The sequence below is a fragment of the Budorcas taxicolor genome, chromosome 2, assembly GCF_023091745.1.
Source record: "Budorcas taxicolor isolate Tak-1 chromosome 2, Takin1.1, whole genome shotgun sequence".
NCBI lineage: Eukaryota > Metazoa > Chordata > Mammalia > Artiodactyla > Bovidae > Budorcas > Budorcas taxicolor.
The window spans coordinates 166,422,551-166,442,645 of NC_068911.1; the positions used below are offsets into that span (position 1 = coordinate 166,422,551).

The 20,095-nt window shown below is 54.0% G+C and overlaps 1 protein-coding gene across 3 annotated transcripts in view; it reads left to right on the forward strand.

Moving 5' to 3' along the window:
* The window catches only part of COL16A1 (collagen type XVI alpha 1 chain), a 55,319-nt gene that overhangs the window by 15,444 nt on the left and 19,780 nt on the right, over positions 1–20,095 (forward strand). Inside the window, exons 24-48 of one of the 3 annotated variants that reach the window (XM_052636349.1) lie at positions 41–76; positions 308–343; positions 419–529; positions 892–936; positions 2,788–2,823; positions 2,946–2,990; positions 3,291–3,422; positions 4,191–4,226; positions 4,425–4,532; positions 4,814–4,936; positions 5,043–5,096; positions 5,300–5,341; positions 5,903–5,938; positions 6,025–6,078; positions 6,261–6,329; positions 8,341–8,394; positions 8,486–8,512; positions 9,263–9,322; positions 9,502–9,549; positions 9,679–9,732; positions 16,424–16,477; positions 16,690–16,722; positions 18,850–18,966; positions 19,072–19,113; positions 19,195–19,281. In XM_052636349.1, the coding sequence (XP_052492309.1) occupies positions 41–76; positions 308–343; positions 419–529; positions 892–936; positions 2,788–2,823; positions 2,946–2,990; positions 3,291–3,422; positions 4,191–4,226; positions 4,425–4,532; positions 4,814–4,936; positions 5,043–5,096; positions 5,300–5,341; positions 5,903–5,938; positions 6,025–6,078; positions 6,261–6,329; positions 8,341–8,394; positions 8,486–8,512; positions 9,263–9,322; positions 9,502–9,549; positions 9,679–9,732; positions 16,424–16,477; positions 16,690–16,722; positions 18,850–18,966; positions 19,072–19,113; positions 19,195–19,281 (1,539 nt within the window). The remainder of the gene's footprint in view (positions 1–40; positions 77–307; positions 344–418; positions 530–891; positions 937–2,787; positions 2,824–2,945; positions 2,991–3,290; positions 3,423–4,190; positions 4,227–4,424; positions 4,533–4,813; positions 4,937–5,042; positions 5,097–5,299; positions 5,342–5,902; positions 5,939–6,024; positions 6,079–6,260; positions 6,330–8,340; positions 8,395–8,485; positions 8,513–9,262; positions 9,323–9,501; positions 9,550–9,678; positions 9,733–16,423; positions 16,478–16,689; positions 16,723–18,849; positions 18,967–19,071; positions 19,114–19,194; positions 19,282–20,095) is intronic. The other 2 variants (XM_052636350.1, XM_052636351.1) reach the window with 2 other exon arrangements.

The window sequence follows — 20,095 nt, forward strand, 5'->3', positions numbered from 1 at the left end:
GGACTGTGTGCTTCACTCCCTCACAGATGCTCTTTTTCAGGAGGGTCTGGGAGCTGTTGGACAAAAAGGTGATCGGGTATGTACAGGCAGTTTCCAGTGGGGTAGGTTAGCCTGGCCTTCTTTCCTCTCTGTCTGTCACATGGGTTGATGAGCCCCAACTCTGGGATGCTGACCTTGAACCCCCTGGGACTCCTGGCTGTTTGAAGGGTTTGTGGTATGTGACATTGCTGTCCTCATAGATGGCTGGGAAATTTGGGGTGCCCCAACATACCCAATCTCTCAGCCCATAAACCTCTTCTCCCTGCAGGGAGACCCTGGCATCCAAGGCCTCAAAGGAGAGAAGGTGAGGGACCCCGTCCTCTGGCTGCCCCCCTCTGATCACTGCGAGCCTTTCTAATCCCTTCTGTTCCTTCCCCAGGGGGAGTCCTGCTCGTCCTGCAGCTTTGCCGTAGCGGCCCAGCATCTCCAGCCTTCTGCAGGGGCCAAAGGAGACATGGGCCCTCCTGGCCTTGGTTTGCCAGGGCTTCCGGTAAGTCACTGCTTCTCCCAGCCAGGCCAAGGCAGCCCATCTTTGCCACACTGGGAGCCTCCCTGGCTCCTTAGGCCTAGTGTCCCAAGCAAGGCAGAGGCCAGGAGGGAGGCCCTGAGGTAGGGGCCCCAGGCCTGTAGCCCAGTGTCTCCCTTCACCCCTGCATCTCCCCAGGACTCCCTCTTAGAACCTCTGAGTGCCAATCTGTGTAACAGCTGTAGTTGTCCAAACACTGTGGGGTTGTGGGATTTGTAGTTCTGGGCTGGCCTTTCTCTTTCTGGGTGGACACTGGGACTCTTGGAATCTTGGAGGGATTGGGAGTGGAGGGCATGCAGTGACTGTGACTTGATTGTTTTTTTCAGGGGAAAGCTGGGGCCCCAGGGCCAACAGGGCTGAAAGGAGAGAAGGTGAGATCTGGTTAGATATCAGGAAAACTGGGATCTTCTTGACAAGGAGGCAGGGGAGGGGGCCCCTGGGTGGGGCATAGGGACAACATGGACAAGAGACCAAACTGTAAATCCACAGAGAAATAAATTCATCAATGTTTTGCAGACTGGAGTCAAAGAATTTATTTCTGAGAGCCCACATGCTCTCCAAGAGAGTTCTTTTAGTATTGTATTTTTAATTTATTGATGATCCAAAACAATTGAGTACCTTCATAAAATAACAATAACAGCCCTTCCTTACCACTTACTTTGTGCCAAGGAGCATTCCAAAGGCTTATAGATGTATTGACTTGTTTCTTCCTCCCAAAACCTCATGGAGTAGGTACTCCATTCTTTCCATTTTGTGGATGAGGAAACAGAGGTCCAAAAAGACCAAGTAAATTTGCTCAAAGTCACATAGGTGTTCGGGTGCAGACCTGGGATTTGAGCACAGGGAACCTGGCTCCAGCGTCTATAGTCTTGCTACTCGGCTGGGTCGCTCAGTTTCAGTGCCCTGTGAATGTATGTATTTGTGGTTGTGTTGGAGACAAATGACACCATTGAACTGGTAAAGCAGCTACTCCAGTGAGGGGTTTGCTGGGTGCACGGGGGTTCAAGTGTGAGAAACCCTGGAATATACGTTCAGACTCCGCTCTACCAGGCAGATCATTTGTCAGATTTCTCAAATGGAGCTTTGCACCCTCCCCCTCACCTGTTTCTTCTTCCAGCCCTCCTGATCGCCATAAATGGCATATACCCAGTTCTTCAAGCCTCCTCAAACCCCAAACCCGTCTCCACCTCATCTCCTCCATCTGACAGGTCTCTCCCAATCCTCCCTCTCCCCCTGCTTGGCTCACCTCCACGGCTGCACATCGTCTTGGTCCCACCAGCCTCTTACTTGGATGGAGGTGGCAGCCCTTTAGCTCGCCTGCCTGCAGCCACTGCAGCTCTTCAGCGTGTTCACCCAGTAGCTATTGTGGCTTTGTTAAAACAAACACACGCTCAAGTTACACTGTTTCCCTGCTGAAAATCCTTCTGGGACTGGACATTGTCTCAGAGGCTGGTTGTGCCTAGCAAGACCCTGGATGCCCAGCCCTGCCCACCTTTGCAGCTCCATCTGGTTCTTCTCTCCCCATTTCCTGTGCTTTAGCTGTGCCGCCTCCTTCCTTTCTGGAATATGTCAAGAATGTTCCCACCTCTTAGATTTTGTCCTTGTGGCTCCCACTGTCTGGAACGTTTTCCCCCTCTTGCTCCCCCTGCTCTTTCATTGACTGGGCCTTAGTCTCTTCTTTCTGACAACAATTGTTAGAATGTAATAATAAACAGTTCTCTGACCATCCTGTCTAAAACGGCCTGGCCTGCCTACTTTGTCTCACCACCCTGCTTACTTCCTTCAGAGCACTCCTGGCCATCCAGTTACAATTACTTAAACGTTATTGGTGTCCCCCACAAAGGTGTAAGTTCCACAGACATTTTTGTCTGTGCTGTTCACTGCTACTGACCGGCACCTCGCCCAATGCACAACACGTCCAGGCATCCAGCGAGTGACTGTTGGATAAACGAATTCCTGATCTTTGTGTGCTGGGCCAGGGCTGAGGGTGGGTCTGGGATTCTGCAGCCTGCGCCTGAGGACAGAAACAGGCTGGCCACTGTCTCCCCTGGGGACCTTGGCGGAAATCCCTTCGCTTTCTGGGTCTCAGTTTCCTAGCCAGGAAATGGGAGTGGGGATGGTTAGGGGTCCCCGGGGGCCTCTCTTGTGGCTTGGGGTTTTGGAATGACCTAACACTTGTGTGCCTCCCCATTTTGACCCCGTGTTCTCTGCTTTGCTCTCAGGGTAATTTCGGGGAGGTAGGGCCAGCTGGCAGTCCGGTAAGTGAGCTTTGGATGACAACAGCTCGAGGGAGCAGGACGAGGTGGGAGGTGGACAGACGTTAGGCCCCAGCATGGCCCAGGCAGATGCCGGGCATCACACATGGCTTCTTATCACACAGGGGCCACCAGGGCCTGCGGGACCCACAGGCATCAAAGGGGAGAAGGTGAGTCCGAAGACCTTCCCCATGCAGTCAGGGCCAGCATCCCAAACACACTCCTCCTGTCCTACTTCAAACCCTCCCAGGCTGCCCACTGCCTGAGGGTAACATCGGATCCCTTACCATGATGTTCAGAACTCCTGAGGCTTGGCCCCACCTCCTTTTTTAATCTGGTTTTCCACAATGTCTCCTGAGAGACCCGTCCCCCCTGCCCAGTCCAGGTACTAGGTCAGGCCCAGCTACATTCCCAGCCCCAGATTCCAAGCCTGGGCTGGGGTCCCCCAACCCTGTGTCCTTGCTCGGCAGGGGGAGCCTTGTGAGCCGTGCAGAGCCCTGACCGAGCATCAGGATGAAGACAGCCACGTGGTAGCCTTGCCGGGGCCCCACGGAGAGAAGGGGGAACCCGGGCCTCCAGGTTTCGGTCTGCCAGGAAAACAGGTGAGTTCTGGGGCCTGTGGAGGTGGGATACAGGCAGGGCTGCCTGGGTCTTTAGGCTCCTGGTGCAGTGGAGGGGTAGGTGGGAGCGTGGAGGGGCCAGTGCCTCTGTCCCCAGAGGGAGCTGGCCTGATGGACCTCTGCCCTTCGTCCTGGGACACAGCATGGCTGAGTGTGCAGAAAGACCACAACCTGGCACCAGACAGACCTGGGTTCAAAGCCCACCTCTGCCTTTTACGAGCCCTTTGATTTGAGCCAGTTACCTCCCTTCTCTGTGTCTCTGTTTCCTACAAATAGTGTTGCTGTAAAGTCTAGGAACAATGTGTGTGAAGCACTGGTGGCACACAATAGGCATTCAAGAATGATAATTACGAAAGAAAAGAATGACGGTTACCACTGGGGCGATTGTTACTGTTACTGCTTCACTCATAGCAGGGAACGCTACCATAGAGCATATCATGGGCCATTCGCAGCCTCATATGTATCAACTTGTCTAATCTCACAAGGACTCTGTGGGATAGAAGGCTGTGCCCTTTTTATCATCCCCATTTGATAGATAAAGAAACTGAGGCACAGAGAGGTTAAGTAGCTTGCCAGGGTCACCCAGGCAGGAAGTCTGACTCAAGGCTCTTAATCTACACAAATTCACTAGAAGGAGAGCAGAGGTTTTGGTGTGTCTCTGTGTTATCTTCTCCTCGGATCTAACACACTGCCGGACACGTAAGGGTGTCTAGTATGAGGGAACGGATGCTGGAAATGGTTTCTTCTCAGGGCAAGGCCGGAGAGCGTGGACTGAAGGGGCAAAAGGTGAGAGAAAACTCGGTGGGCACGGGTGGGCACCACCTTCTCTCAGATGCCGTCCCCACCTCCTATTCCTGAATTGTGCTGTGCCCACTCTCCACTCCCTGCCCAGCCCCCAACCCCAGGGGAGGGCTCAAGGTCCCCAGAGGCCACCATGCCCTGAGCTGGGTCATCCCTGCCCTCCTTGAATCTTACTCCTTACAGGGTGATGCTGGGAATCCTGGAGACCCTGGAACGCCAGGCACCACGGGGCGGCCAGGACTGTCGGGAGAGCCAGGGGTTCGGGGCCCGGTGGGGCCAAAAGGAGAAAAGGTCAGTCAGGCAGGGGGCAGGTTGCCCCACGAGCAGAAGGAGATCAGGCCGAGAGCTAATGAGGGGAAGGACTTTGCGGTCAGGCCATGACCCTCATGAGATGCTGCCGGCACCAGGGGGAGGCGCCCTGGCTCTTCTCCAATATTGATATCCCGGGCTGAGGAGGGGTGGGCAGAGGGGCGGAGCTCCCTGAAGGGCACAGGGATCCCCGTTTCCAATGCCTCCTCTCTTGGCGGCCGGGCCTGGCTCACGGGTTCCTGGCTGTGCCCATCTCTGACCAGGGTGATGGCTGCACCGCCTGCCCCGGCCTGCAGGGGGCGCGGACAGACAGAGCAGGGCTGCCTGGGAAGCCAGGCCCGAAAGGAGATCCTGGGCCAGAAGGCGTGGGCCGGCCTGGTAAACCGGTGAGTTCTGGCTACCTGCCTTCTCGTCCTTCCCTCCCTGGGCTTTCTTTCTCTCCCTCCTGCCCCCTTGTCCTGGTGGGAGCCCTGGCTCACCTGTGTCTTTTAGGGCCAGCCTGGTCTACCAGGAGTTCAAGGACCCCCAGGACTGAAGGGCATACAGGTGTGTGTGAGTGTCGGGGGCCTGGGCTGCAGCCCTGTTGGGGTGGGGAGAAACTGGGGGCAAGTGGGCCTGGAGCGGGGAAGGGAGATCAGCCACTGAGCAGGGGGAGGGGGAGGGGGAGGAGGTTCAGGAGGAGGGGCTGGGGAAGGGGTGAAGGATGAAGACGGAATCTCAAGCTCAAGCTTGTCCTTCTGCCTATTTAGGGAGAGCCCGGCCCTCCAGGAGTGGGAGTCCAGGGGCCCCAGGTGAGCCTCTAGCCTTCCCTTTGCCTGCTTGCCTCCCAACACTTACTCTCAGTTCAGTTCAGTTGCTCAGTATTGTCCCACTCTTTGCGACCCCATGGACTGCAGCACACCAGGCTTCCCTGTCCATCACCAACTCCCGGAGCCTACTCAGACTCATGTCCCATTAAGTCAACGATGCCATCCAACCATCTCATCCTCTGTCGTCCCCTTCTCCTCCTGCCTTCAATCTTTCCCAGCATCAGGGTCTTTTCAAATGAGTCAGTTCTTCGCATCAGGTGGCCAAAGTATTGGAGTTTCAGCTTTAGCATCAGTCCTTCCCTTCTGCCCCTCCAAACCTCAGCCTCCTCCCCGCCCCCAGAGGCTCCAGGGCACAACCCTGGCCTGCTGTCGCTTCTCTCTGGGACTTTGGTTTGGACCCCCTGCCCCTCTTTGACCCTCCAAGTCTCCTTGTGGAGCCCTCCTGAGTTTGGGCTGGCAGATACCCCACCCTAGACCAGGTCTGCCAGTGGGGCAGGTTGGCTTGAGCAGCTGTGATCCAGGCTGCCTTTTTCTGACTTGCAGGGGGATCCTGGAGCCCAGGGTTTGCCTGGCACTCAGGTACGTCTGCCTCGGGCCTTGGAGGAGCCTGGCAGGGGAAGGGGCCACCCAGGGATAGAGATAACTAAGTGTGCTTCCATCTGCAGGGGCTTCCGGGCCCTCGGGGACCACCTGGTCCTGCTGGAGAGAAGGGTGCCAAGGTGAGCCTCTGCGTCCTTGGGCTCTTGACTAGTAACATTTCAGAATGTCCTGGCTGTGGGCACAGGGGACGTGGGAACTGAGGGATACTCATCAGATGGCTGCCCAAGGCCTGGTCTCACCTGCTGGATTGTCGCGAGCTTCAGACTTGGGCCCTGCAAACTTGGTACCCTCTCTTCCACAGGGATCTCCAGGAGTGAAAGGAGCCACTGGGCCTATGGGACCTCCTGGTGCCAGTGTCTCTGGGCCTCCGGTAAGGGCCCCTTCTGTATTCCACACTGGGGATGTTGCTGGGACTAAGGGCATTGCTGCCAGGAAGAGGGCACGGGGCTGACCTTGCCTGTGAGGGATAGGAGGCGAGAGGCCTCAGCTCAGCCCAGGGTGGGAGTAGGAAGACCACACTGTTTGGGGAGAGTCCCTGAAGAATGACAGTATTGACCACCACCAGTTTTTGAGCAGTGACCACGCTGAGGCCCATGCTAAAACAGATTAACTTAATCCTCACAACAGCCCTGTAAGGGAACAGCTATGATTATTCCCATTTCACAGATGAGGACAATGAAAGCCTGAGAGTGAGGAGACAGAGCCAGGACTTGAACCCAGTTCTGTCCGACTCAAAGCCCATATGTTCAGCCCCCCACCCCACTTCAAAACTTGGAGTCATTCTGGATGATCTAAAACAGAGCTGACCAGTAGAACTCTCTGCCCCACCTAAGCTACAGCCACCAGCCCCATGTTGCTCTTGAGTATTCAAAATACAGGTAGTGTGACTGAAGAATGAAATTGTACATTTAATTTAATTATTTTAAATTTAAGTAGCCACATGTGGCTGTTGGCTACCACGCTGGCCAGCACAGCTCCGTCTAGACCAGCAACACTTTCCGTCTCATTACCCTCAAGGACCTCCCTTGATTACTGTCCCACCAATGATTCCCATATTCTGAAAGATGTATCTATTGAACAAATTGCACAGATTAGGTAATAATAAGTGCATTTCCTCATTTTTATTCATCAAAGACCTATATAACAGCTAGCTTCAGCTCCACATGAACCCACTAGAATTTTTCAAGACGATATAATTCTAGCCTGAATCAAAGAAATGCTACCCTGCAGCCAGCCGGTGCTGTGCCAGGTCATGGGCAAATGTATAATTTTTCTTAAGCTTTTGGTAACGTTGAAAATAGCTCAGTGAACCATATCTTTTCTATCTTTATCGATCCCTAGAGAAAGTCCAGACCCAGTTTGGGAATCACTGATTCTCATGAGGGGGCTACGGCTTTGCCCAAGTCCCCACTGTCAGTCTGGGTCATCATGGTCCCTGCCTGAGCCGAGGAGCACCCCCCACCCGGCCCCCGGTAAAGGCATATGTGAAGGTGAAGGAGGCCCTGGTCCTCAGGGAGCTCCGAGTCCCATGTGGGAAGGTGGCCTGTCCGGCAGGAGGCAGCTGTCTGCATGTGCCCTGGCTGGTCTCTCCAGACCAGCTTCCCTCAAGCTGAATCCCAGCCACAAGGCTCCACAGTCCCTAGCTGAGCGATCTTCAGCACGTGACAGCCTCTCGGAGCCTTTAATTCCCTTTAATAAGAGCCGAAATCCCTATCTCCTCCTTAAGTCAACTGAGAGAACTTTTATGATGGAGAGACTGTGTCTCAAGCACCGAAGAGAGAGAGGATAGAGCAGGGACCTTGGGATAGAGCACAGACCGGGGTGCAGCCGTCCTGTTGGGCCTGTTAGAAAATCTCATTAAGCCTTAGTTTCCTCCCCTGTGGGCTTCCCTTGTGGCTCAGCTCGTAAAGAATTCACCTGCAATGTGGGAAACCTGGGTTTGACCCATGGGTTGGAAAGATCCCCTGGAGAAGGGAAAGGCTACCCACTCCAGTATTCTGGCCTGGAGAATTCCACGGACTCTACAGTCCATGGGGTCTCAAAGAGTTGGACACGACTGAGTGACTTTCACTTCCTCCCCTGGAAGTGGAACAATACCATCCTGCAGGGCTGGGAGCAGGGGGGTTCCGTCCACTGCCCTCTGACAGGCACTTGGCCCAGTGTCTGACACCCAGAAAGTGCTCGAGAAATGCCAGTCTTCCTCCTTCCTCCTCTCCTTGTCTCGTGGGCCTCAGTCTCCTCCTCTGGACATGGTCACTGAGATGTGGGTTCCAGAGAGCCCAGTGCTGCTTCCGTTTGTCCCGTCACCCTCCCCTCCAAGCAGGCCAGCTGGCTGGCTGTTGTTCAGCCCCGCCCACTGACCCTGGGCTCTCTCCCTGCAGGGCCCTGATGGGCACCAAGGACAGACTGGACTTCCAGGAGCCAGAGGGATGCCGGTGAGTGCTGTGTCTCAGGGCAGCAGGAAGCCACCACTGGCCTTGATTCTGCACCGCTATCTCCTCACCCACCTGTGTTTCTTCCCTGCAGGGTGAGAAGGGATCACAGGGAGAGAAGGTAAGTCCCAGGGACCTGTGACCAGTACCTCCAGGGAAATTAGCAGCCCCTAGAACCCTGCCACTCGGGGGATTCTCTGCACTTGGTCGTGACCCTGGACTGGAGGATGAGTGCTGAGGAGTCATCCTGGTCTTCTTGCCACCCACCAGCTCCCTGGTTCCAGGTTGCAGGGGGCCCCAAACACTCCCCACCTCACCTGGTTGCCAGCCCACGGCTCAACCAGGTTCCTAGGACACCCAGAGAGTTCCAGGTTTCCCTATAGCGGGCAGCTGCATTTTCAGATGAGTGCCGAGTCACAGGACAGGGGAAGGAACTGGGTTCAGAAGAACTAGTGAGAGGACAGGGATGTGAGGGATCAGGAGAGAAGGGCATGGAAGGTGGGCTGGGCCAAGGGGAATGAGGCCAAAAACCTGTGCAGTCGCAGATGGTGATGAAGCTGAAAATGCAGTAATAGGAAGAGCTGTTGTTTGCTGAGTGCTTGGCATGTGGCAGGAACTCTGTATACATTCATCCAGTCCATCCTCATGACAGTCTATGCAGTGGGCATTATTATCCCCATTGTACAGATGAAGAGACTGAGGTTCAGAGAGGTTGAACAGATTACTCAAGGGCATAGTTATAAGAGGCAGATCCTGGATTTAAGCCCTGCCCTCTCCATCTCTGGAGCCCGCCCTGCCTCCCAGTTGTCAGTTTCCAGAGGGTACTCCATCCTTGTCCCTCTGCCACTGACAAAGGCTCTTCTCTTTTCAGGGCGAGCCGGGGGAGTGCTCCTGCCCCTCCCGAGGGGACCCCATCTTCTCTGGCATGCCGGTAAGTGGTGCCAAGAGCCTTCCCCCCGAACCTGGGGGAGAGGCCTGGCTTTCTGCCCCGTGCCCATGATGCACGGGCCCCCCGTGCCCTGGCCAGCTGCCTCCCCACGCAGCCCTGCGCTTGGTGTGGACGTTGCCTATAACCTCTCCCCTTCTTTTGCGACCCCCACTCCCACCCAGGGTGCTCCGGGACTTTGGATGGGCAGCTCCTGGCAGCCGGGCCCGCAGGTGTGTCGCTTGTCTCCTCTGCGTCTCCTCTTGTCCGCCAGCACTCCAAGGCTTGCCCGTCCTCACACCGCTGCCCCAGCGATGGGGCAGAACTTTCTTCTGGGTCTGATGATTTCTTCTCTCCCTCAGGGTCCTCCGGGTGTTCCTGGACCACCAGGCCCTCCTGGAATGCCTGGGCTGCAGGTAAAGAGGGAGAGTGAAGGAAGGGCAGGGCGAGAGGGCGCATGCTGTGTGCTTGACCCCAGGTGTGCCGCTCCCTGGCCCCAACACCATACGTTATTTCTCACTCCTTGTCTCCTGCTTCCCAGAGTGGTACCCAGGGCCCACTGGTCCCTGAGGGCAGGCTGTGTGTACTCCCAGCTCCTTTCTGAGGCATGTCCCATTGAGTGTAGCCCAGGCATAGCACTGACACCCGTGCCAAGCTCGGGCCTTGGTCAGCTGGCGGGAACCCAGAATCTAGGTTGACTAACAATCCTTGACACTGGTACAGAGCTCACTGTTTTGGAGCAGCATTGACCATTTATTCATGCAACAAATATTTCTGCGCATCTAGCACTTTCCAGGCACTGCTTTAGGTGCCAGCAATACAGCAGTGGACAGAAAGAGATCTCTGCTCTCTGGGAGCTTGCATTGTAGTAGGAGAGACAGATGATAAGCCAGAGAAAGAAATAAAATATAGTATGTTAGAAAGTGATATGCCCTGATGAGAAAGCTAAAACAGGGAGTGAAGATAGGAAATGGGAGGAGCCCAGGGCAGATATTTGAGAAAAGTGTTGAAAAGAAGGGAATGCCTGAATCAAGACCTAAAGGAAAAAAAGAGAAAAATAAAAAGACTCAAAGGAAATGAAGAGTGAGCCTGCAAAAGAGAATATTCGTGACAGACAAAGCAGTAAGTGCAAAGGCCCGGGGGTGGGGCCATGCCTGGGGAGCAGGAAGGAGGCCACGGAGCGGAGAAGAGGAGCAGGCGGCATCGCGAGAGCCACGTGGCATTGTGATTAGAGTGTGTGTTCAGGAACCAAGCAGCCTGACTTTGAATCCCACGTCTGCTATGTGTTAGCTTTGTGATGCTGGGTATGTTACTTACCCTCTCTGTGTCTCAGTTCCTTCATCTGTTAAGGGGAAATAATTACCAAACCTACCTAATGGGGCTTTTGTGAGTATTGTTAAACAAGTTCAGTTCAGTTCAGTAGCTCAGTCTTGTCCAACTCTTTGCGACCCCATGAATTGCAGCACGCCAGGCCTCCCTTTCCATCACCATCTCCTGGAGGTTACTCAAACTCACGTCCATCGAGTCGGTGATGCCATCCAGCCATCTCATCCTCTGTCGTCCCCTTCTCCTCCTGCCAACAATCCCTTCCAGCATGAGGGTCTTTTCCAATGAGTCAACTCTTCGCATGAGGTGGCCAAAATATTGTAGTTTCAGCCTCAGCATCAGTCCTTCCAATGAACACCCAGGACTGATCTCCTTTAGGATGGACTGGTTGGATCTCCTTGCAGTCCAAGGGACTCTCAAGAGTCTTCTCCAACACCACAGTTCAAAAGCATCAATTCTTTGGTGCTCAGCTTTCTTCACAGTCCAACTCTCACATCCATACATGACCACTGGAAAAACCATAGCCTTGACTAGATGGACCTTTGTTGGCAAAGTAATGTCTCTGCTTTTTAATATGCTATCTAGGTTGGTCATAACTTTCCTTCCAAGGAGTAAGCATCTTTTAATTTCCTGGCTGCAGTCACCATCTGCAGTGATTTTGGAGCCCCCCCCCCCCCACCAAATAAAGTCTGACACTGTTTCCACTGTTTCCCCATCTATTTGCCATGACGTGATGGGACCGGATGCCATGATCTTAGTTTTATGAATGTTGAGCTTTAAGCCAACTTTTTCACTCTCCTTTTTCACTTTCATCAGGAGGCTTTTTAGTTCCTCCACTTTCTACCATAAGGGTGGTGTCATCTGCATATCTGAGGTTATTGACGTTTCTCCTGGCAATCTTGATCCCAGCTTGTGCTTCTTCCAGTCTAGCGTTTCTCATGATGTACTCTGCATATAAGTTAAATAAGCAGAGTGACAATATACAGCCTTGACGTACTCCTTTTCCTATTTGGAACCTGTCCATTGTTCCATGTCCAGTTCTAACTGTTGCTTCCTGACCTGAATATAGGTTTCTCAAGAGGCAGGTCAGGTGGTCTGGTATTCCCATCTCTTTCAGAATTTTCCACAGTTTATTGTGATCCACACAGTCAAAGGCTTTGGCATAGTCAATAAAGCAGAAATAGATGTTTTTCTGGAACTCTCTTGCTTTTTCCATGATCCAGTGGATGTTGGCAATTTGATCTCTGGCTCCTCTGCCTTTTCTAAAACCAGCTTGAACATCTGGAAGTTCACGGTTCACATATTGCTGAAGCCTGGCTTGGAGAATTTTGAGCATTACTTTGCTAGCGTGTGAGATGCGTGCAATTGTGTGGTAGTTTGAGCATGCTTTGGCATTGCCTTTCTTTGGGATTGGAATGAAAACGGACTTTTCCAGTCCTGTGGCCACTGCTGAGTTTTCCAAATTTGCTGTCATATTGAGTGCACCACCCTCATAGCATCATCTTTCAGGAATTGAAACAGCTCAACTGGAATTCCATCACCTCCACTAGCTTTGTTTATAGTGATGCTTCCTAAGGCTCACTTGACTTCACATTCCAGGATGTCTGGCTCTAGATGAGTGATCACACCATCGTGATTATCTGGGTCACAAAGATCTTTTTTGTACAGTTCTTCTGTGTATTCTTGCCACCTCTTCTTAATATCTTCTGCTTCTGTTAGGTCCATACCATTTCTGTCCTTTATTGAGCCCATCTTTGCATGACATGTTCCCCTGGTATCTCTAATTTTCTTGAAGAGATCTCTAGTCTTTCCCATTCTGTTGTTTTCCTCTATTTCTTTGCATTGATCACTGAAGAAGGCTTTCTTCTCTCTCCTTGCTATTCTTTGGAACTCTGCATTCAGATGCTTTTCTCCTTTGCTTTTCGTGTCTCTTCTTTTCACAGCTATTTGTAAGGCTTCCTCAGACAGCTCTTTTGCTTTTTTGCATTTCTTTTTCTTGGGGATGGTCTTGATCCCTGTCTCCTGTACAATGTCACGAACCTCCGTCCATAGTTCATCAGGCACTCTGTCCATCAGATCTAGTCCCTTAAATCTATTTCTCACTTCCACTGTATAATCATAAGGGATTTGATTTAGGTCATACCTGAATGGTCTAGCGGTTTTCCCTACTTTCTTCAATTTAAGTCTGAATTTGGCAATAAGGGGTTCATGATCTGAGCCACAGTCCACTCCTGGTCTTGTTTTTGCTGACTGTAAAGAGCTTCTCCATCTTTGACTGCAAAGAATATAATCAATCTGATTTCAGTGTTGACCATCTGGTGAAGTCCATGTGTAGAGTCTTCTCTTGTGTTGTTGGAAGAGGGTGTTTGCTATGACCAGTGCGTTCTCTTGGCAAAACTCTATTAGCCTTTGCCCTGCTTCATTCTGTACTCCAAGGCCAAATTTGCCTGTTACTCCAGGTGTTTCTTGACTTCCTACTTTTGCATTCCAGTCCCCTATAATGAAAAGGACATCTTTTTTTGGTGTTAGTTCTAAAAGGTCTTGTAGGTCTTCATAGAACCGTTCAACTTCAGCTTCTTCAGCGTTACTGGTTGGGGCACAGACTTGGATTACCATGATATTGGTTTGCCTTGGAAATGAACAGAGATCATTCTGTCATTTTTGAGATTGCATCCAAGTACTGTATTTCAGACTCTTTCGTTGACCATGATGGCTACTCTATTTCTTCTGAGGGATTCCTGCCCACAGTAGTAGATATAATGGTCATCTGAGTTAAATTCACCCATTCCAGTCCATTTTAGTTTGCTGATTCCTAGAATGTCGATGTTCACTCTTTCCATCTCCTGTTTGACCACTTCCAATTTGCTTTGATTCATGGACCTAACGTTCCAGGTTCCTATGCAATATTGCTCTTTACAGCATTGGACTTTGCTTCTATCACCAGTCGCATACACAGCTGGGTATCGTTTTTGCTTTGGCTCCATCCCTTCATTCTTTCTGGAGTTATTTCTCCACTGATCTCCAGTAGCATATTGGGCACCTACTGACCTGGGGAGTTCCTCTTTCAGTATCCTATCATTTTGCCTTTTCATACTGTTCATGGGGTTCTGAAGGCAAGAATACTGAAGTCGTTTGCCATTCCCTTCTCCACTGGACCACAATCTGTCGGACCTCTCCACCATGACCCATCCATCTTGGGTGGCCCCTCAGGGCATGGCTTAGTTTCATTGAGTTAGACAAGGCTGTGGTCCATGTGATCAGATTGGCTAGTTTCAGTGCGTCTGCCCTCTGATGCCCTGTTACAACACCTACCGTCTTACTTGGGTTTCTCTTACTTTAAACGTGGGGTATCTCTTTATGGCTGCTCCAGTAAAGCACAGCCACTGCTCCTTACCTTGGATGAGGGGTATCTCCTCACGGCTGTATAGAACCTTGCCTGATATATAGTAAACACACAGAAGACATTAGCCATCATTATGACAACTACTGTTATGATTTTACATCCGTTCTCTCGCATTCATCTGGGCCTTACATCAACTCCAATAGGAGGGCAGTGTTATCCCCAAGTCACAGCTGAACACACTGAGGCTCTGGGAGGTGAAATATCTTGTCTAAAGTCATCGGCTAGGAATTGGTAGCACTGGACTGGGGCTTTCCCGAGCAGGGCACTTTTGTCTGACCTCCACTGCCCTGCAGGGTGGCTCCCCCAGGCTTGCATGCCAGGCCACACTTCCCAGAGACCCTAGGAGGCACAGACAGTGGCTTCTGCAAGTCTGGCTCCCAGCTCTTGAACGAGTGAGTCTCACCTGAAAAAGCAAAGGAGAATCACATGGAAGATTTTTGCAAACTACTCGCTCTGCCCTGATGATCTATTATACACCGGCTTCCACCCTAGCCTGAGAATTGGCTCTGGGGACCCCCTTTGCTGATGGGAGCCTCTGTCAAGATTCCAGTTCTCTGTCTCTTTGAAAGCTCAGAATCAGAGCCAACTTTGGGTCCCCCACAGGCCAGCCTCACCTTTACCAAGTGTCCAGGCTTCCTGCCGCATGGCCAGGAAACAGGAATCAGTCTGCAGGGGGCTTGCGGTTTGCCAGGAGAAGCGTGAGAGTCATTTTCAAAGTGACCCATTAACAAGCACACGCTGATGTCATGTGAACCTGGCCAAGACACGCTGGGGGAACGAGGCAGAAAGAATGACTGCCACCAAGTCTGGGCCCAGGCACCAGAGTCCCCGTCTGGCACCAGTGCTGGAGACCCAGCTGAGGCTGCTGCCAGTGGGCACCTGCCCCATGCTAGGCCGGGGCAGGTCCCCATGCCTGTGGTCTCCCGCAGTCCTTCCAAGGAAGAGAGAGCCCAGCAGTAACTCTCTTCAGGCACAGGAACAGACTCAGAGATACACAGCATCCCAACTCCAGTAATGACATCCATTCCTACAGACATTAAGAAGTGTGCGGTTCTATAGCTAGCGGACGGTGCGTAGGTAGCTCTTCAGTCTACAGTAGAACCAGGTGGGAGGTGGGGTGCTGGGAGGGCAGGACAAGAAATTCACAGTCTCAGACTTGAACGAACACATGGGCAATGAAGAAGGGAGCCGGGGTGACTGATACTTTAGGGGCATGATTAGAGTGAACATGGTCAGGTGCTATTCTAAATACTTTACCTTCTTAACTCACTGAGGGCTCGGAATGAGCAGGGCTGGGTGACGGCACGTGGGGTGCAGGAGGGGCCGGGGGAGACTGGCTCTAGGTCCATCTCAGGCCTGGTGGAGCCTGGCCTGAAGTCAGGTGGGCTGCCAGGGAGGATGGCAGGCTCTATTGCTGGGCACTGCACCTTGAAGGGAGGCCGGCTATCAGAGTAGACCAAGGGAACGCCGTTGGGGGGAGCAGCAGTGCATTCACGCGGCACACAGTTGATGCGTGCCTCCTCCAGGGCACTGGGGATTCAAAACTGAACACACGCCCAGCCTCCATGGAGTATTTAATATGCAAATGTGCATTGTGTGTCTGTAAGGGGAACAGAGTCTAGGTGGCAAACATTTAACACGAGCATCGCAGGTGCCAGGCTCTGTACGAAGCTCCTGATACCCATGATCTCCTTTACGCCACCCCCTAAACTACAGAAAAGGAAATGGAGGCAGAGATTTTTTTTCCCCTGCCAAGCAACCTGCCAAAAGCTGTGCAGGTGGTCAGTTAGGATCTGCACCTGGATGGGTCTGACTCCCGGCTTCCACCCTGTGTGTGCATGAGCATTCTGGGAGATGCTTTTTGAGGAATGATGCTGAAATAGTCGTTAAGAGGGGGGTTGAAGTCAATGGTCCTCAGTCTGCGTCTCGCCTCTGTGCCTTGCTCGTCCTGTGACCTTTAGCAAGTTACTTGCCTCTCCAAGTTCTTCGTCTTGTTTTTATGCTGGAGATAACACCCAACACACCGAAACAATTGTGGTGACTAAATGAGAAAATACAGTGAGAAAATAGAGGAAAAGTACTTAGCACAGAAAGAAACCATAGTTATTTACTACAGAGAAGACCCTCTGCCCCTAACGTGCAGGGGAAGAACTCTTTTGGACTGTTTTATTGGGGGGGGTCCCCCCTCTGGGCCTACCTCAACTACCCCTACAAACCGTCTGGAGACTTTCGAGCTAAGAACAGACATCAGCTTTGTGCCAGCCCAGGCTCTCATCTCTGCAAGATAAAGGGAAGGGGCAGTGATGGTGAGGATGAATCAGAGGGACCTGCAGGCTAGAGAGAGGTGTCCACTCACCTGTGTCTCTTCTTGGCTGCAGGGGGTGCCCGGGCACAACGGTTTGCCAGGACAGCCCGGGCTGACTGCAGAACTGGTAGGTACTGGCTAGATCTCACTGCCCACCACCTCCCCTACTCTTCTCAGGGCTGAATTTGCCATGCCAGCACCCTTAGTCTCAGTGTGGGTCCCTCTTCCCTCCCTCTTCCGAGGTGGGGAGAAGCCTGGATCCCACGTGGCTTCCCAAGGCTTCACCTGGTGCCCTAAGTCCCCATGCTCCTTCTGAGACCTCGTGTCTGTCTCTTGCAGGGATCCTTGCCCATTGAACAGCACCTCCTGAAGGTAAGAGCGTCAGAGGAAGAGCATGGGAACCGGCAAGGCTTCCCCTAAGGGGATCGTCATAGTCAGCGCTCAGCTGCACAGCGCCGCTCGCACGGCGCCGCTCACAGAGAGCTGCAGACGGAGCTGTTTGTGGGGACCAGGCATGCCACACATCTGTATAAGGGGGCCTAACACAGTGCCGGCTCAGAACAGACCCCCCCAGTCGGTGTTTGCTGAACGAGTGTTTGAAGGAATCCTGCAAAGGCTCCCACGTGGCCATGGGTGCTCTTGTCAATTGCACCTATGAGACCCGCCCGCAGCTGCCGCTGGTGAGGTCACACTGGGGCGGAGCGGGGAGGGGAGAAGTGCACTCTTCCAGCTGCCTCGCAGGGGCCTGCGAGGGTTATGCACTACGGTTAAGACTGGGTGAGGCCCTGGAAGAAGCCTCCACTGTCCCCTGGTCAATTCAGAAAGAATCCAGGAAGGAGCAGGGTTTGAGAGGCAATTCTAGTGGTGCAAGAACCAGGAGCTGGGGCCTGGTGGGAGGGCTGGCCTGAGCCAGGGCTGTCAGCAGCATTAAGTCCACACCCCGGGGCTATGGTCTGGTCTGACCTCCCACGCTGGGCACCATGGGTGACACAGCCTTTCATTGCTCAATCACCTCTAAAGACCAGATCAGGACTCTTCCTCCTCCAGCTCAGCAGCCCTAGGGGTCCCTCCCAGGCCCTGGCCTCCGGAGCACCCCTGTCCTGGTCACCCCCTTCTAGCACTGGCTGGTAAGTGCTCTGGACCTCCCATGAGTCCAGCGGTTCTGCTCAGAACAGAGCATGGGGTTCCCCACCCTGCTGTGGACAGCAGTCGTTGTCAGAAGCAGCTTGAGGTTGGGCTAACCTGGCGACAGTTGTAGGTTGGATCATGGTGAGGCTGTGGCAGCGAACCCCTGCTCTTCCACCCTAGGCCTCTGGCAAGCTGAGGTTCCCCAAGGTCTGCCCCCGGGCAAGTGATGGTATGACTCCAAAGGTAGCATTCAGCATTCTCTGTGTAACATGTCATTTGACAGCTTCGTGATCAAGTGCTCCATGGAGGGCCCCCGACAGGAACCGAGTGTGGTCTGGAGAATGGGTCCGATGGCGCCCCAGGGGGTGCTGACTCCCACAGGCCCCCACAGCCCAGGGAAAGCCTGAGTCTGTGGACAGAGCGCTCGTTACACCCTCAGATCAAACTCCAATCCAGGGTCCCACTTAACTTATCTAAAGTTAAGTCTCTTTGAGCCTTGGCTTTCTCATCTCCAGAGTGCTTGTAAGATGACCCGCCTCACTGCACTGTCTGGGCTGAATGCAATCATGTGCAGAGGCCTGTCACCACGCCTGGTGTCACGAGTGCTGAGTCAATGACAGCCGTTATCACTGAGCTGCACAGCGAACAGTGGCGATGGAGCGGCAGCTCCTCTAGAGGCCCACGGACGGCCCCCACCCCACCAGGCCGTGGGTAGACGCCCGGCTCCCGAGTCCTCTGAAACTGTAGTCTAGTTTTCTCTAGTAGGTCTCATTTTGAGGGGGAGCGAGGACTCATAGCCTCCATCAGACTCTCAGAGAGGTCTGTGACCCCAAGAGGTTAAAGCCTCCAGGAAAGAGGAGGACCTTTCTCGTCATAGGAAGACTTCAGGCCCGGGACCTGCCGTCCCATCCCCAAGGCTGCGAAGGGCCGGCAGCTGTTTCCTTGGCTCCCTTGGGCAGAGGAGCTGCTGTGTGGAGCTGGCCTTTTCAGGCTGAATCCTGGTGGCATGTCCTCACAGTGGGCGCAGGTTGCAGGAACAGCCGGGACAGATGGTCCTCCCTCCGGCGGGCCCCTCCACCTCCTCCCACACGGCTCTCTGCAAAGTGGCATTGGCTTGGCCCCACCCGAGCTTCTTCCTGGAGGAAACTCAAAGCCAGTGTTGGGACTGGGTTCCCCAAGGAGGCAGCCAAGCGGCCGCAGGGATGTGGCTGGGGAGGAAGAAAACGGTGGCTGGGGAGGTCTTAAGAGTGTGGGTGGGGGCCTAGTCTGCAGGGGACCCCGGGCTGGGTTCGGAGCAGGGATTCCCCCCATCCGGCCCATCCTGGCCCTTCTCTGGCTCTGGCCCCACTGCTCTCCCCTTCTCCTCATCAGAGCATCTGTAGGGACTGTATCCAGGGCAAGATGGCCCACGAGGTGGCCCTCCTGGAAAGCGGAGAGAAGGGAGACCAGGGCATCCCCGGCGTGCCAGGCCTCGACAGCTGCGCCCAGGTAGGAGGCAGGGGCGGGGGGTGGGGGGCTTGGGGTGGCCCTGGTCGGGGGCGAGCTCCCCGGCTGACCCCCGACGCTGACCAGGCCTCTGGCTGTCGTCCGCAGTGCTTCATGGAGCGGGAGCGCCCGAGAGCCGAGGAGGCCCGGGTGAGTGGGCCTCCGTCTTCTCCTCGCCTCCTGCCCCGTGTCCCACGGGGCTGCTCACACTCACTGTCCATCCCGCTCCAGGGGGACAACCACGAGGGAGACCCGGGCTGTGCAGGGAGTCCCGGGCTGCCGGGTCCTCCGGGACTGCCTGGCCAGAGAGGAGAAGAGGTAAGAGCCTGGGCTGGGCCCCGAGGCGGCTGGTGTCTGCACCTCAATGAGCCTTGGTTCCTGAGGGCAGTCTCATCCTGCCAGTGGTCTCCTTGGACCTTCTGGTGGCTCCTTGTCTCCCCCTGGGAGTCCCTCAGGGGGCACTAAGGCGTCAGGCCACCCCGCACCCCTCACTGCACTGGCTTCATCTGCCCGCCTGGCGCCCGGGGCCTCCGCGCAGTGCTGGGCCCCCAGCCACTCTTCCTTCCTCGGCCTGCAGCGCTTTCTTCTCCAGGGCCCGCTCCCTCACCCCTTCAGCCCCCTCCCTTTTTTTTTTTTTCCAAAGATCACCTTCTCAGTGAGATATTCAATCACTAAGTCACGTCCGACTCTTTGCTGGACCATGGCACGCCAGGCTTCCCTGTCCCTCCCCATCTCCCGGAGACCTTCCCTGACCATCCTCTAGAAGGGAGACCCCACACACCTCACATCCCTCGAGCCCCAGGCCCTCTCCCTGCCCCATGCGCCTCGCCCTCTGGCGTCCTGTGTTCCCTTCCCTCGGGAGCACACTGCAGGTATCTGCTGAGCACCGCCTGCGTGCCAGCCCCTGTTCTATTCTTTCCTGTCCACCTCTTCCCAGAACGTAACCGCCACAAGGCAGGGATTTTAACGTCCCGATTACTGTTGTGTCTTCAGCACCTGGGTTGGTGCTCAGTACGTAACAGTTGCTCGATAAATGTTAGTTGGATGATTGAACGGACCGAATGAAAGCTTTACCATCCAGCGCTGACAGCAGCTGCCTCTTGACTCTGTGGCAGGCTTGCAGAGGGGGCTG